We start from the raw sequence: 17,114 nt of genomic DNA on the forward strand, positions 1-17,114 counted from the left end.
GAGCAACGGAAGAACTTGCTGCAGCGTCAGCATGTGAAAGTGTTCCGAGAGAATATAATGGTTTAGGGGTCTGAGGTCCAGTATGGGTCTGAGGGACCCGTCCTCCTTCGGGATTAAGAAGTACAGGGAATACACTCCTGTGCCTTCTTCCTCCACTTCAAAAAGTGGGGGTGGTGAGGGACAGAGTATCTGAATTAAACAGAACACTCGTACCGAGTCAAAAGAACAGGGCTTTATCCATCACCGTTTTTTAGCTCACTGCACCATCCCAGCTCAAAACCTGGCTATATGCAAATTAGTCTGTCCCTGGCCCAGTGCATCATGGGAACAGGGCAGACCAAACTACCAAGCCAATTCTTTACTGGAAAGGAAACAAGCTTCATTTTTGCATTGCAGCCGTCTTCGGATCTTTTGACTGGGTATGAGTGTTCTGTTTAATTCAGATGTTCTGTCCATCACCACCCCCTTTACTGAATCGTTTTGGCCACTATAGGAGTGGCAGGGTATGCTCAGACATGAGTCCCTTGCTCACTGCACCATCAGGATTCAAGCAAGCCGGGCCGAAGACGGCTGCAATGCCAGAAACCGGTCCCCGGAAGCTGGTTTCCTTTCCAGTAAAGAATTGGCTTAGTAGTTTGGTCTGCCCTATTCCCATGATGCACTGGGCCAGGGACAGACTAATTTGCATATAGCCAGGTTCTGAGCTGGGATGGTGTAGTGAGCTAAAAAACGGTGATGGATCAAGCCCTGATCTTTTGACTGGGTATGAGTGTTCTGTTTAATTCAGATGCTCTGTGCATCACCACCCCCTTTACTGAATCGTTTTGGCCACTATAGGAGTGGTAGGGTATGCTCAGACATGAGTCCCTTGCTCACTGCACCATCAGGATTCAAGCAAGCCGGGCCGAAGACGGCTGCAATGCCAGAAACCGGTCCCCGGAAGCCTGTTTCCTTTCCAGTAAAGAATTGGCTAGGTAGTTTGGTCTGCCCTGTTCCCATGATGCACTGGGCCAGGGACAGACTAATTTGCATATAGCCAGGTTCTGAGCTGGGATGGTGTAGTGAGCCTAAAAACGGTGATGGATCAAGCCCTGATCTTTTGACTGGGTATGAGTGTTCTGTTTAATTCAGATGCTCTGTCCATCACCACCCCCTTTACTGAATCGTTTTGGCCACTATAGGAGTGGCAGGGTATGCTCAGACATGAGTCCCTTGCTCACTGCACCATCAGGATTCAAGCAAGCCGGGCCGAAGACGGCTGCAATGCCAGAAACCGGTCCCCGGAAGCTTGTTTCCTTTCCAGTAAAGAATTGGCTTGGTAGTTTGGTCTGCCCTGTTCCCATGATGCACTGGGCCAGGGACAGACTAATTTGCATATAGCCAGGTTCTGAGCTAGGATGGTGTAGTGAGCTAAAAAACGGTGATGGATCAAGCCCTGATCTTTTGACTGGGTATGAGTGTTCTGTTTAATTCAGATGCTCTGTCCATCACCACCCCCTTTACTGAATCATTCTTCCTCCACTGGCACGAGCTCGATTGACCCTTTTTGCAGCATGACAAGTACCTCCTGCTGCAATAAGTGCAAATGCTCTGTGGACATAGGACGGTGTTTTGGTGGCATGTTGGGTGGAGTGGATGTTAACTCCAGACAATAACCGAACTGGATAAGTTTCCTGACCCACCTGTCTGTGGTGATGGATTTCCAGACTGGCAGGAACTGCTGGAGTCTCCCCCCGACAGGTGTGGTATGGTCGGGTGGCAGCGGCAGGGCGTCACTGTTTGTTGGTGGCGGAGGAACGGGAGTTGTTATTTCCACGGCCTCAGCCCTTGGCACTGTTGCCCCGATAGCCGCCTCTACTTTGCTTGGTGTAAGAGGACTGCGCCCCACCTTTAGTGTATTGCGTTTGCTGGGACATCTGGCCTCTGGAAACACCCCTATTGCCTGAGCGACGAAAAGTACTGCCCCTAAACTGTTGGGACTGGAGAGCTCGCATGGACTTTGCAGTCTCGGTATCCTTCTTTATTTTTTCCAGGGTGGTATCCACCTCAGGACCAAATAACCTATCAGGGTTTACCGGCTGATTGAGGATGGTGGTTTGTATCTCTGGCTTGAAACCGGAGATTCTGAGCCATGCCTGACGTCTCAACATCACACTGGTGTTAATGGCCCTGGCCGCGGTGTCCGCCACGTCCAGTGCGCACTCAATAGAAGCGTTGGAGATGAGCTTCCCTTCCTGAATGAGCATCTCCGCTGCCTCTTTATACTGATCAGGTAGATGTTGTAACAGGGTCTCTAGTGTGTCATAGTGCGCCCTGAGTGTTCGAGATACGCCAGATATTGGCCGCTTGAGCCGCCACCCTCTTCCCTGATGCTTCGAGCACTTTAGATTCCTTGTCAGGGGGAGGAGCATCACCAGTGGTTTGCGAATTCACCCTCTTCCGGGCATTAGACACGACCAGAGAGTCCAATGGCAACTGGCCCTTGATGTAGGTAGGGTCGCCAGGTGCCGGCTTATATTTCTTTTCAATTCTAGGGTTGATCACCCTGGCACGTGTGGGTTCTTTAAAAATGTCTGCAGCATGTTTAAGAACCCCTTTCAGCATTGGGAGAGTCTTGACAGTCTTTTCTGCCGTGGAAAAGGTATCAAAGAGGAAGTCCACTTCATTAGGGTCAGCGTGCAGCTGGACGTCATGGTTTTTAGCCACCCTCTCAATTAGAGCATTAAATGCTGCAGAATCCTCAGTAGGAGAGGGTTTGACATTGTACACCTGAGTATCCGGGGCAGTTTGCGGATCCCCTGGGTCCCCTGCATCTGCCCAAGAGTCCTGGTGATCCTCAGGATCAGTGTTGGCAGGAAAGTTATACTCCTCGTCATCACCTTCCCCAGCCTCCACATCTGAATAAGTGGGTGAGGGTGTAGCAACTCTTGGAGTCCGTGGAGCAAGTGGCTCAACCAGAACCGGGGAATCCGTAGAAGGCTTCTTGCGCTTCAAAGGAATCGTGTAGGACTCCAAAGGCTGTGTCGCCGTGATCTTTCTCTTGTAGAGGGTAAGTTTACTGGTGTCGGCGTCGATAAAGTGTTCCAACTGCTCCTCCATCAAGGGTTGTCGATGCTTCAAGCTCCCAAGCGGCTGAGAAGGCTTCGACCCTGCAGACCCTTGCACGGGCGCTTCGGTGACCGACTTTGGTGCCAAGGCCTTCGGTGCCACCTTCGGCGGCAACGTAAACAGGAGTGGCGTTGAAGACTTTGGCGTTTTGGCAGCCTGCTTCGGGGTGGAAGCATCCTTCGGATCGACCGCTGAAGCCTTGTTCCTGATGCGATGCAGTGAGTCCGACACCTGCTTCGTAAAGGAAGCGGACGGTTTCGTCAACCCGAAAGACGTCCTCGGTCCACCAGCGTGTGAAGACTGGAGCGTCGATGTCTTGGTCTTCTCTGGCCGAGGTACAGGATCAGCCCTCTTAGGTGCGCCGTGCCCTCTTTCCGCGTCGACGGCCTTCGGCGCCGACGTCTTTGGGTTGGCGGCCTTGACAACTGGGTTTGGGGCCACCGTCTTCGGCTCGACGCCCTTGATCGATTTTGGATCGACGCCCTTGACCGACTTTGGCTCGACGCCTTTGTTCTGCTTCACCGGGTCGATAGCCGTCTTCGGCTTCGGCTGCCCCGACATCTCGGAAGACGAGGAGGCGGCCAGAGGGACAGACGTCTTCTGTTTCGACGGCATCTCCATCACTTTCGTTTTCGTCGACACCGAAGGTTTCACTTTCGGTTTCGTTTTGTCCGACGTCGGCTCCGCAGAAGTGTCCGTAGCCGGGCCCGTAGGCGAGGCCGTGGATCTGGGTGTAAGGTCTCGGGTAAGGCCGTGTGGCGATCCCTCGACCTGAGCCTTAGTGATTGTTCGAACGGGGCATAGCTCTTCGCCTGAGCTATCTTCCATGGCCCCATAGGCCTCATTGTCGTCTCCTACCTCGTCGACTACTTCTTCTGCATCGAGCGCTTCGACGTCCGCGTCGTAGTCGATCTCCTCCGCTGGAGGTGAAATCTGCAAATAAACTTCTTGTTCGTCTGCTTCTTCTCTCTCGAAGAGGTCCACCGGTGCTGGGGCCGACTGCTGGGACTCCTGGCGCGCCGAAGTCGAATCGTCTTCTTCGATCGAAACCGGGAACAAGCCATACAGTTGGCTTCATCGTGGTCCGGCGACAGGCACTTGTTGCACACCGGGTGGACGTCGATGTGGGGATACTTCGATCCACACACGGGACATTTCTTGAACGGGCTCCGTTCCATGATGTGTCGTCAAAAGTCTTGTTGCGTCGACTGGGCCTCGAGCACCGAAGAGCCACGCGACTCCTCGGGATGTTCGACTCGGGAACTGAGCCGGAACATAGCTGGGCACCGAGCGCAAAACAATACCGACGGTATAGGAAAAAAGGCCTTCAGGCCTTAAGAAAAGTCTATATCGATTCCGAACTGGAGATAACGAATATACATCCGAACCCAATGGCAGAAAAAAACAATCTGGGGATGGAGTCGATGCCCATGCGCACTGTAGTCCAGGGGAGGAGCCACCTATCTCGTGATACTTCGAAGACTCTTCCAGGACAACAAGGTGCAATCATCCGGACGCAACACTAGGCGGCGATCTATGCTATGCTATAGATATGAATTCAGCAGCCCACATGCCTCGAACACAATCTTCGTATAATGTGCATTTGCCTTCTATGTTAGAAGTGCACCAACGTTGGAGTGGTACAAACTAAATAATTGCAGAAACAACAATTTGTAATGGTTTCACTAGTCAGTGAAGTACACAGTGTATATCATACTTAGTAAACCAATAGCTGATCTGTTTGTCCCAAGTACTGATTTAAGGTAATGTGGACTAAAGACCTTGTTTGATGTCCTGGGTACGGAGAGAATTTTAATTGGTGGAGTTGGGAGTAAATACGAAGTAAGACAGTTTCATAGAGAGAAAATGGTGATAATAATAAGCAAACGTGTTATGAGAAACAATTTTTACATGACACATTCATTTTTGTTAGGCACAGGGAGATTAGGTGATTTGCCCAGAATCACAGGATGTTCAGCGTCATTGCCGAGACTCGAACCCGGTTCCCGGGATTAGAGGTTGACCGCCCTAGCCGTTAGGCCAACTCCTCTCTTTTCCTTCGAGAAACGTAGAAAAGAGTTTGGTGTTATGAAAGTCTGAATTTGCGGACTGCTCTTTGCACATCACCCACCCTGCAAGAGTTCAAGAAAGACCTGGGTCTTCAACTAATTCAGCACAGCAGCAACACCCCACTCCCACCCAACCCTCCCAAGCTCCTGGGTACCCTCAGGCATGTAAGTAGCGCTTTAAAAGTCCTATTTGATTTGATCATGCTCTGGGAAGCTGTTAAATCCTCACTGATCTTCTACACTCCATCTACTAGTCTGTTACTGAATGTCATGAGATGCTTTGCCCTTCCTATATAAAATTTGATTCATATTGCTTGGTGTAATAAATAAAAACAAAATAAAATAAAAAGAGTAGAAAAAACCAACTCTCTGAAATAACCCTGATAGTTCATGCTGCTTGTTAATTTCCTGCAAGAGTCAGGCTTGTTCCAGTTCTATTAAACATGGATTCTATCAAATCGTTCCTGCCATAGAGAGAGAATATAGGAATCTTCACTGGGGGAATTTTTTCTATTTATCAAAATCATGGACTTAAAACACTCCCCAAAATCATACTGCTGTCCCCAGAGTGCGCCCATTTGAGGATGTCAGTCCTTAAAAGCAGATAACACAATGGACGGAAGATCTGAAGAATCTGCATCATCAGTAAAATTACAAAAACTTTCAGACTCAGTCTTTAATATCAATATTAAGAGTACAAAAAGTGCAAACGGTGAAACAAAAGCAGAGTAAAAAGCGAATTCTTACACATACAATGAAGGGTGATACAGATGTGAAGAGCGGATTACAAAAACATACTTTTCACCTTTAAAAATATATAATTATTAACAGGGAAGGAGGATGCGACCACCTGGAAAGGATGCGAGGGAGCATTTGGCCTTCACAGAAACTGGCTGAATCCATACAGACATGCACTGACATGGCGAGGCCTGGGTGAGGCTGTTGGGCTACACTGACTAGATGAAGGGCATTCTTTGATGAAGAACCTATGTGGGGGTCTCATTTGCAGTTGTGGACTTAGAGGAAGGGGCGGTGTAGATGCATCTACCAGCAGCAGACACCTTTCAAAGCCCATTCCAAGTAGGGAAATAGCTGGACCCAACAGAGCAGATACGCCTCACAGGCATTTGGCAATAGTAAACTAACCACAGCATTATTCAAAAAGCACCAGGGCCCCCACAACAAGCACTCATTCATTCTATTGAATTCTTATCACAATGCAACATCTGAAACAAGTAAAAAAAAAAAAAAAAGGCCAGAGCCTAGCCAAACAGATCCCCTGACACCCACATCGACTGTAGTCACTCTACCAGCTCAAATGCTTGTGCTGGTAGCATAAGTGGGTTCAAACACCTCTAAAATGTCCGCCTGTTTGCTTGATGGAAGGAGCACCCTGGTCTGAAGAGTTGCATGGAGGACACAGAGGGTTGGTGAATATATTGACTATCTAGCAGAAATAGCCCTGGGCCTGACCAAGCAAAGAAAGAAGAATGCAAGAGAAGTGTATGAGGGTTCCCAGGGGTAATATCGAATACAGAGTGGAACACGCGTGAAAAAAAAAACATGTTTAGGAGCGTGAGGAGTATTGAGGATAATGAGAGTCTTTAGGGGAATGTGATGTTGGTATCTTAAGGGGCAAGCAATGGTGGTCTTACAAGGAGCACGTGATGCAGTCACTAGAGGGGAAAGCAATGGTGGCTTCGCAAGATTCGCGTGACGGTGGTCCCTAGGGGTCATGTGACGGTGGTTTCTAGAAGTGCAATTGATGGTGGCCTCTAAAGGAGGGCATGAAGATGAAAGTAGGTAATGGTTCTATTTGAAAATGTGGGGATGACGGGATAATGTTGCCCAGCCAGGGGCAAGCAACATTGGTCTTTAAAGGGGCATGTGAAAGATGTGTGACCTAACGGTTGAAATTGAATAGTTGAAGAGGGGAATGTGTGGGCATGGTATGCAACAATGCCTGAAGAAGGACATATGATAGTGACTGTAGAGGGGCTGGTGGCGTTGGATTGGAAGCATAAGGCATAATGGTTTCCGATGAGCATGTAGGGTTAGAATGCAATATTTGCAGAGGATTGCTTAAGGGTGGATTCAAATAATGTTTGTCAGTGGAGTGTGAAATCGTGAAACAGAATTATGCTGGTGTGGTGAGAGACTGGGCGGTGGTATTGCTGGTGCAACGGTGGAATGAAAAAATGCTCTGTCTAAATGCATGTTTGCCAATGGAATGGTACAACAGTCTGAGAAAGGGGCATGGCCTTCGCGGAATAAGATGAAGTGGTATGTTGATGGAATGGGGAAGAATGGGGTACAAAGAACAACCATGTACATAGAATTGCAAGGGGTGGAATAGGATAATGTTGGTCGACCAAGCGGTGTGCAAAGATGGAAAGCGATACTAATTGTGAAAGGACTAATCGTGGTCTTCAGATTGTCATGTTCGGGTAGATTGGATGAGATCGGTTTGGATAATGTATGGCGGGAAGCAGGTTTTGGAGGTTAATTGAGAATGGAATAGGCTAATGTCCCCTGAAAAACACGTGTGAGTAAGAAGCGATATATTTGGTTTGGTAGTTTTAGGCAGGGTACAAACATAATGTAACCTGAAGAGTGGCATGTGGGAGTAAAATGGAATAAATAAACAACACCCATACTCAAATTCACACTGATGACAGTCCACAAGTAAGAGCATCTACAGGAGTCAAAGGCCCCACCATCAGGTAACCATGCTGTTCTCACAACTGCGTAAGAGAACAGCACTTGAGCAATGGTGCCCAGGCCAACGCCAGCACAGGATTTAGTGTCCATCTGCCCACATCATCAGGGGATACCAACCTTGAGTAATAAAACCCAAATTCATACCAGAGCAGTAACTTAGAAATAATTGCGCCTAGACTCCCAGCAACACCAGACACCAGCCCTTTAGTAGTGGCTTTCAAACTTACACCAGCCCAAGACAACATGGGTGCACTACTGGTGTAAGTCTGTCCACACTCATGACCAGCAGAGTCCTACATGGGTGCACTACTGGTGTATGTCTGTCCACACTCATGACCAGCAGAGTCCTACATGGGTGCACTACTGGTGTATGTCTGTTCACACTCGTACCCAGCAGGGTGCAACTTGGGTGCAATTTAGAAATGAACCCATGAACAGGACTGTTAATTTTTATAAAAATGTGAGGTGAGTAGGAATGAGATGGAGTGCTCAGATCAACTGCTTTTGATTTATGGTTAAGGCGCCTTCATTCCAAGATGGCACAGCTATGAATCCCCAGAGAAGGCGCTAGAGAGGAAGGCAGACCTTAGTGCGCGCCCTCAACCATGATATGACATATATAGCGACAGGCATACATCAGTGTATATTAACAAATGCAGGGAACCCATAATATGCATACCCACACACATACCAGTACCGCAGCGTACTCACATTAACGGTGGCATTGAAAATAGCAGAAGAAACGACAATACCAGCACAGGGACTGAGGCCTGAGGCCTTCTCCAGACAGGTGTCTGGACTCCACATACAAAACCATGATTATGTCAAGCACAAAAGTCTGAGCATGGAGCCAGCGACGAAACAAGGACAGGACTGCAGTCTCGGTACTAAGAACTGGCACACAAGGTAGCGATCGAGGCACAGTGTCACAGGCACAACGCGCTGCATCCTGAGCACGGGGAAGAGTCGCAGTCAATGACACATGGGTGTGCAGCCCAAGCATGGCGTGACTCACAAACATGGTACAGTCCGGCTATGGGTCAGCCACACACAGGGTCACCGTACAAGCACTGGCACACTCACATAGGCGATCACATTCAGATCATGGAGTCAGACACAGGGAGTCGCGGTCCACGCATAGGCGCACTCGCGTACAGGTATATATTCCAAGCACAGGGTCAGCCTCACACTAGGTACGGTCCAAGCACAGGGTCATTCACGTACAACAATACACTCAGATCAAGGGGTCACACACACACGCACAGCCACTCATCGGACACTTTGGATCAGACTCCTTGGAGAACGGTTCCGGCCTTACTGGCTCCAGAGGGACAGGCCCAGTAACCCAATAGTGTTGCTAGTGGCACAGTAAGGAAGAAGATGCAGCTCAGTCATCGGTGAAGAGTTACTGGGGAGCTCAGACCTAGGATGCCAAAGCCTCGGGTGCTGGGAAGAGCGCCTCCTGGTGATTGCGCAGGCCCTGGGCGCTAGCGACTCCAGTGCCAGGAAGAACCCCCCGCTGGCGGTGCACTCAAGCCTCAGGGGCCAAGGCTTCAGATGGCAGGAACAGCTCCTCCTGGTGGTCCAAAAGGAACTTGGTGAAGGAGTTGATGGGGTTGATGACCTTCAGGTTGGTGGCAGCATCCTTCACCCACAAGAGGTTTGGGCCAAAACAAACAGCCAGGTTGACGTTGGTCATTTTGTTGTGCTCTTGGTTTTCAGACACCTGGGAGAGTGGTAAAAACAAGAGTGTCAGGAGCAGGTAAAGGTGGGAAAGACACCTGAAAGTGCAGGGACTTCACACAAAGACATCTCACAAAGCTTCTCAAGGGAAACCTCAAGTACATATATTGCCAAAAGGACTTTTGACAAGCATGTCAAGGGGGCACTCATGGAGACAGGAGTGTCCTGCGATGGTGCTATGTTAAACGGAGACAGGTTCCATTGAGGGTAGACTGGCTCATGAGAACGATGAGCCTGTATGATAATTGCGTGGTGCCCACAGCCCGCAAACACCTGAGTGCTCCATCAACGACAGGGAGTCCTAAGAGGACGTCCAACCTGCCTGATAAGTGTGTGGTGCTCGCTGACACCCGGGGTTCAGTCAAGGGCGTGCTGCTCTATGAGGACATCCAACCTACCGGATAAGTGCGAAGTACCCACAGCCCGTGGACACCCGAGTCCCATCAAAGGCAGGCTGTCGTATGAGGACGTCCAGCCTGCCCACACCCTGCGGACACCCGGGGTCCCATTGAGGGCAGGCTGTCCTATGAAGATATCCAGCCTGCCAGATAAGTGTGTGGTGCCCGAGGACACCCGGAGTTCCTTTGAGGGCAGAGTATCCAGAGAGCGTCTCCATGAGAGTTTACACTGGCCAGAGAGTGGCTCCCTGTGAGTGTACACTGTACAAAGAGTGACTCCCTGCGAGTGTACACTGTAAAAAGAGTGACTCCCTGCGAGTGTACACTGTAAAAAGAGTGACTCCCTGCGAGTGTACACTGTACAAAGAGTGACTCACTGCAAGTGTACACTGTACAAAGAGTGACTCCCTGCGAGTGTACACTGTACAAAGAGTGACTCCCTGCGAGTGTACACTGTACAGAGAGCGGCTCCCTGTGAGTGTACACTGTGCAGAGAGCGGCTCCCTTGAAGTGTACACTGTGCAGAGCGCGGCTCCCTGTGTGTATACTGTCCAGAGAGTGTCTCCCTGTGAGTGTACACTGTCCAGGGAGTGGCTCCCTGTGAGTGTACACTGTCTAGAGAGCAGCTCCCTGGGAGTGTACACTGTGCAGAGAGTGGCTCCCTGGGAGTGTAATCTGTGCAGAGAGCGGCTCCCTGTGAGTGTACACTGTCCAGGGAGCGGCTCCCTGGGAGTGTACGCTGTCCAGGGAGTGGCTCCCTGTGAGTGTACACTGTCTAGAGAGCAGCTCCCTGGGAGTGTACACTGTGCAGAGCACGGCTCCCTGTGAATGTACACTTTCCAGAGATCGGCACCCTTGGAGTGTATACCGTCCAGAGAGGAGCTCCCTTGGAGTGTACACTGTCCAGAGAGTGGCTCCCGGTGAGTGTACACTGTGCAGAGAGTGGCTCCCGGTGAGTGTACACTGTACAAAGAGTGACTCCCTGCGAGTGTACTCTGTACAAAGAGTGACTCCCTGCGAGTGTACTCTGTACAAAGAGTGGCTCCCTGTGAGTGTACACTGTGCAGAGAGCGGCTCCCTTGAGGTGTACACTGTGCAGAGCGCGGCTCTCTGTGTGTATACTGTCCAGGGAATGGCTCCCTGTGAGTGTACACAGACCAGAGAGTGTACACCGGCCAGAGAGTGTCTCCCTGTGAGTGTACACCGGCCAGAAAGTGGCTCCCTGTGAGTGTACACTGTACAAAGAGTGACTCCCTGCGAGTGTACACTGTACAAAGAGTGACTCCCTGTGAGTGTACACTGTGCAGAGCGCGGCTCCCTGTGTGTATACTGTCCAGGGAGTGGCTCCCTGTGAGTGTACACAGACCAGAGAGTGTACACCGGCCAGAGAGTGTCTCCCTGTGAGTGTACACCGTCCAGAGAGTGGCTCCCTGTGAGTGTACACTGTCCAGAGAGCGGCTCCCTTGGAGTGTACATTGTGCAGAGTGTAGCTCCCGCTGAGTGTGCACTGTCCGGAGAGCGGCTTCATTGGAGTGTATACTGTATAGAGAGTGGTTCCCCATGAGTGTACATTATAAAGAGAGCCGATCTCTGAGTGCACACTGGCCAGAGTGGCTCCCTGTGAGTGTACACTAGCTCCCTGTGTAAGTACACTATACAGAGAGCGGCTCCCTGTGAAAGTACACTGTTAAGAGAGCGGCTTCTTGTGAGTGTACACTGGCCAGAGAGTGGCTCCCTGTGAGTGTACACTGAGCAGAGAGTGGCTCCCTGTGAGTGTACACTGAGCAGAGTGGCTCCCTGTCAGTGTACACCGAGCAGAGAGCGTCTCCCTGTGAGTGTACACTGTACAGAGAGCGTCTCCCTGTGAGTGTACACTGTACAGAGAGCGTCTCCCTGTGAGTGTACACTGTACAGAGAGCGTCTCCCTGTGAGTGTACACTGTACAGAGAGCATCTCCCTGTGAGTGTACACTGTACAGAGAGCATCTCCCTGTGAGTGTACACTGTACAGAGAGCGGCTCCCTGTGAGTGTACACTGTACAGAGAGTGGCTTTCGGTGAGTGTACATTATCCAGAGAGCGGCTCCCTGTGAGTGTACACTGTACAGAGAGTGGCTTTCGGTGAGTGTACATTATCCAGAGAGCGGCTCCCTGTGAGTGTACACTGTACAGAGAGTGGCTTTCGGTGAGTGTACATTATCCAGAGAGTGGCTCCCTGGGAGTGTACACTGTGCAGAGAGCGGCTCCCTGTGAGTGTACACTGTGCAGAGAGCGGCTCCCTGTGAGTGCACACTGTATAGAGAGCGGCTCTCCGTGAGTGTACACTGTGCAGAGAGGGGCTCCCTTGGAGTGTACACTGTACAGAGAGTGGCTTTCGGTGAGTGTACATTATCCAGAGAGCAGACCGATGTGAGTGCACGCCGTCCACAGAGCGGCTTCTTATGATTAAACATGTCTTTTTGTTATAGCTAATGGCCATCAGACAAAAGACCCAACCTGAATAATCTGAAGCGTGAAAACTAATGTAAACACAGATGAAAGAAGATTTTTGAATACTTTCAGTGAGTCAAAAAGGTTAGTAGTAGTGTTTTATGTCTAACAAACACTTAGATATCATAGAATTCTCACTCTCTGGACTAAGGACTGTCATCGTTTTTTTTAGGAAATCAATATTCCCCGGCTGAGGGTTCACAGCTCCAGATAATCCTCGTATTTATGACCGTTTGATGAAAAGGTAGTGAATATGCTACTTACCAGTATGCATCTGTTCTTGGCATGTAGGGCTGCTAACATTCATATCTTAGCATTAGATCGCCGCCTAGTGTTGGGCTCGGATGATTGCACATTGTTGTCCTGGAAGAGTCTTCGAAGTATCCTGAGATAGGTGGCTCCTCCCCTGGACTACAGTGCGCATGGGCATCGGCTCCATCCCCAGATTGTTTTTCGCCATTGTGGCAGAAGATGGAGTGAAAAGTGTAAAAGATGTCCATGCTAATGAATAAATACAATAGTATATCTGCAGCTGCGACAGGCACCGGGGAGGAGGGCGGGCGATATGAATGTTAGCAGCCCTACATGCCAAGAACAGATGCATACTGGTAAGTAGCATATTCAGTTCGAGGCATGTGGGCTGCTAAATTCATATCTTAGCATAGAATACATAGCAGTCCCTCCATCAGCGGCGGTTGCCCGTGCCAGCTGCAGAAACCTGAAAAAGTGTCTTGAGAACAGCCTGTCCTACAGCTGCTTGCTGCTTGGAATGCACATCAACACAGTAGTGTTTTGTGAAGGTATGTGGTGTGACCCACGTGGCTGCTCTGCAAATATCCTCTAAAGGAATGTTCCCTAGGAAAGCCATGGATGCCCCCAGTTTGCGTGTGGAGTGCGCTCTGGGGGGTATTGTTAAAGTGCGCTTGGCTTTTTGATAACATATCTGGATGCACTTAACAATCCACCTGGCTATCCCTGCTTTGGAAATTGGGTTGCCTTTGTGTTGGGGTGCGAAGGCAACAAAGAGTTGTTTTGTCTTTCTAAAGGGTTGTGTTCTGTCTATGTAGTACATCAACGCCCTCCGTACATCTAAGGTATGGAGCATTCTTTCCGCCACCGTTTGCGGGTTTTGAAAGAATGCTGGTAAGTCAATAGTTTGGTTTAGATGAAACTGTGACACCACCTTCGGCAGGAATTTGGGGTTAGTGCGTAGCACTACCCTATTTGAATGGATTTGAATGAATGGCTCTTGGATTGTGAGCGCCTGCAGCTCACTGACACGCCTCAGAGACGTAATAGCCACAAGGAAAGCTACTTTCCACGTAAGGAACTGGAGTTCACACGAGTGCAGGGGCTCAAATGGCGGTCCCATCAGTCTGGTGAGAACGACATTGAGGTTCCACACCGGAGCTGGCGGTGTCCTTGGGGGAATGACTCGTTTCAGACCTTCAAGGAAGGCTTTAATGGCAGGCACCCTGAAGACAGAGAGGTGCTGCCTGTTCTGGAGATAAGCCGCTATGGCGGATAGATGTATCCGAATGGAAGTATACGCTAGATTGCACTTGTAAAGATGCAACAGATAGCAGATGATGTTGGGGATAGATGCATCTAGCGGGTCGATGTCATTGGCCGTACAGTAAATGACAAAACGCTTCCACTTTGCAGCATAGCATGCTCTAGTAGTTGGTTTCCTTGCCTCCTTGATGATGTGCATGCACTCCGGAGGTAGGTTAAGGTATCCAAACTCTAGGACTTCAGGAGCCAGATCGCCAGGTTGAGCTGTTGTGGATCTGGATGCTGAATGTCTCCATGGTTCTGCGTCAAAAGACTGGGCGTGAGGCGCAGCCTTTGATGCGGCACCACTGAGAGTTCGAGGAACGTGGTGTACCAAGCTTGGCGCGCCCACGTTGGAGCAACCAGGATGAGAGTCATCTCGTGCTGCCTTAGCTTTCTTGCGACCAGCGGTATTAGAGGGGCTGGCGGAAAAGCGTACGCAAATTTGCCTGACCAGTTCATCCATATCGCATTCCCCTGCGACAGTGGGTGAGGGAACCTGGCGGCAAAGAGTTGGCATTTTGCGTTCTCTGCTGTGGCAAACAGGTCTATCTCCGGATGACCCCACTGCTGGAAGTACGGGTGGAGAACAGACGGGTGTATCTCCCACTCGTGCATTTGATGGCTGTATCTGCTGAGCAGATCCGCCATCTGATTGTCCTTTCCTGGGAGGTGTTCTGCCATGAGGAAAATGTTCCTCTGAATGGCCCACTTCCACATGCTCTGAGCCAGATGAGACAGCTGTGGCGAGTGGGTGCCTCCCTGCTTTTGAATGTAGTACATCGCGGTCATGTTGTCCGTCCGGACTAGCACGACTTTGTTGCACAGATGTACAATGAAGGACTTGAGCGCCATGAAGATTGCCATCAGTTCCAGATAGTTGATGTGCATCTTCTGTTGCTGCGTCGTCCATAGTCCCTGCACTGTGTAAGTGAGCACATGAGCTCCCCAACCCTGGAGAGACGCGTCCGTTGTCAGGATAATCTGCGGCACAGGCTCTTGGAACAGTCGGCCCTTGCAAAGGTTGTGTGGAGTCCACCAATGCAGAGAGTCGTATGCCCGACTGGTAACCAACACTAGGTCTGTCAATTGCCCACGAGCCTGTGTCCACTGATTCGCTAAGCACTCCTGGAGCGGGCGCATATGTAGCCGTGCGTGAGGGACTATGAAGATGCAGGAGGCCATCATGCCTATCAACTGCATGAACACTCTCGCTGGAAGCGAGTGTTGCGGCCTGAACCTTTGGATCAGAGCCTGCATGCTGTCTATCCTGACCTGGTTTGGCTGAGCCATGGCCGTCAGGGTATTGATCGTCGCGCCTAGAAACTGCCGTACATGCGCCGGCTGAAGATGCGATTTTGGGTAGTTCAGGGAGAAACCCAGATCGTGAAGAAGGTGAATTGTAGTCGACATGTCTGCGGCGCACTGTTGCTCTGACTTGGCTTGCACGAGCCAGTCGTCTAGGTAGGGGTAGACATGGATGTTCTGCCTCCTGAGGTGCGCCGCTACTGTCGCCAGACACTTTGTGAACACCCTCGGGGCTGTTGTGACTCCGAAGGGTAGGACTTTGAACTGGTAGTGCCTGCCCTGAATAGTGAACCTGAGGTATTTCCTGTGCGACGGGTGTAGTGGAATGTGGAAATAAGCATCCTTGAGGTCTAAGGTTGCTAAGAAGTCTCCCTGGTTTAGCAAGGGAAGAATCTGTTGCAGTGTAAGCATGTGGAAATGTTCCGATAGTATGTACAGGTTGAGGGGACGTAGATCGAGAATGGGCCTGAGAGAACCGTCCTTCTTTGGAATAAGGAAGTACAGGGAATATACCCCTGTGCCTTCCTCCCCCACCGGCACGAGCTCGATTGCTCCCTTTTGCAGCATCACCACTACCTCCTGCTGCAATAAGAGCAAGTGCTCTGCGGACATAGGCCGTTGCCTTGGCGGGATGTTGGGTGGAGTGGACTTTAACTCTAGGCAATAACCATACTGGATTAGTTGTCGCACCCACCTGTCTGTGGTGATGTTTCTCCAGACGGGCAGGAACCGCTGCAGTCTCCCCCCGACAGGTGTTAGGTGGTCGGGGGGCAGTGACAGAGAGTCACTGTTTGTTGGGAGTAGAGGTGCGGGAGCTGTTGTTTCCTCTGCCGCGACCTCTGTTGCTGTTATTCCTGTAACCTCCCTTGTTCTGTTTAGTGAACGAGGTTTGTGCCCCACCTTTTGTGAACTGGGATTGTTGACCCAATTGTCCTCTGGTGACTCCACGTGCACCTGAGCGACGAAAATTGCCGCCACGAAACTGCTGTGACTGTAGGGCCCCCATAGACTTAGCAGTGTCCGTGTCTTTCTTTATTTTCTCTAGGGTGGTGTCAACATCCGGACCAAACAGACTATCAGGATTGACTGGCTGATTAAGAATTGTCGTCTGAATATCCGGTTTAAACCCTGAGATGCGGAGCCACGCTTGTCGTCTCAGCATAACGCTAGTGTTGATAGCCCTAGCAGCTGTGTCCGCAGCATCAAGTGCACACTTGATGGCTGCGTTTGAGATTAGCTTCCCTTCCTCGATAAGCATTTTCGTGCCCTCTTGGAACTGTGGAGGCAGGTGTTGTACGATCTGTTCTAGGGTGTCATAGTGCGCCCTATCATAACGCGCCAAGAGCGCCTGTGTATTGGCAATGCGCCAGAAGTTTGATGCCTGTGCAGCTACTCTTTTGCCCCCTGCCTCTAGCACTTTGGATTCCTTATCCGGGGGAGGAGCTTCACCCGTAGTCTGGGAGTTGGCACGTTTCCTGGCATTGGCGACCACAAGAGAGTCCAATGGCAATTGTCCCCGAATGTATGCGGGGTCCGCAGGTGCAGGTCTGTACTTTTTTTCAATGCGAGGGTTGACCACTCTCGCTCTCGTAGGCTCCTTAAATATGTCCCCAGCATGCTTGAGGACTCCTTTAAGCATAGGCAGTGTCTTTACTGTCCTTTCAGAGACCGAAAAAGTGTCGAAAAGGAAGTCTTCCTCCACAGGGTCGGCATGCATGTCCACAT

The 17,114-nt window shown here is 50.4% G+C and overlaps 1 protein-coding gene across 1 annotated transcript in view; it reads right to left on the minus strand.

The window, feature by feature from the left end:
- Positions 1 to 5,838: 5,838 nt before the first annotated feature.
- ARHGAP1 (Rho GTPase activating protein 1) overlaps positions 5,839 to 17,114 on the minus strand; it is a 174,675-nt gene continuing 163,399 nt past the window's right edge. Inside the window, exon 14 of the mRNA XM_078684421.1 lies at positions 5,839 to 9,624. Coding sequence (XP_078540547.1) covers positions 9,430 to 9,624 — 195 coding nt within the window. The 3' untranslated portion in view covers positions 5,839 to 9,429. The remainder of the gene's footprint in view (positions 9,625 to 17,114) is intronic.

Source organism: Lissotriton helveticus, chromosome 3_2, assembly GCF_964261635.1.
Source record: "Lissotriton helveticus chromosome 3_2, aLisHel1.1, whole genome shotgun sequence".
NCBI classification, from domain to species: domain Eukaryota; kingdom Metazoa; phylum Chordata; class Amphibia; order Caudata; family Salamandridae; genus Lissotriton; species Lissotriton helveticus.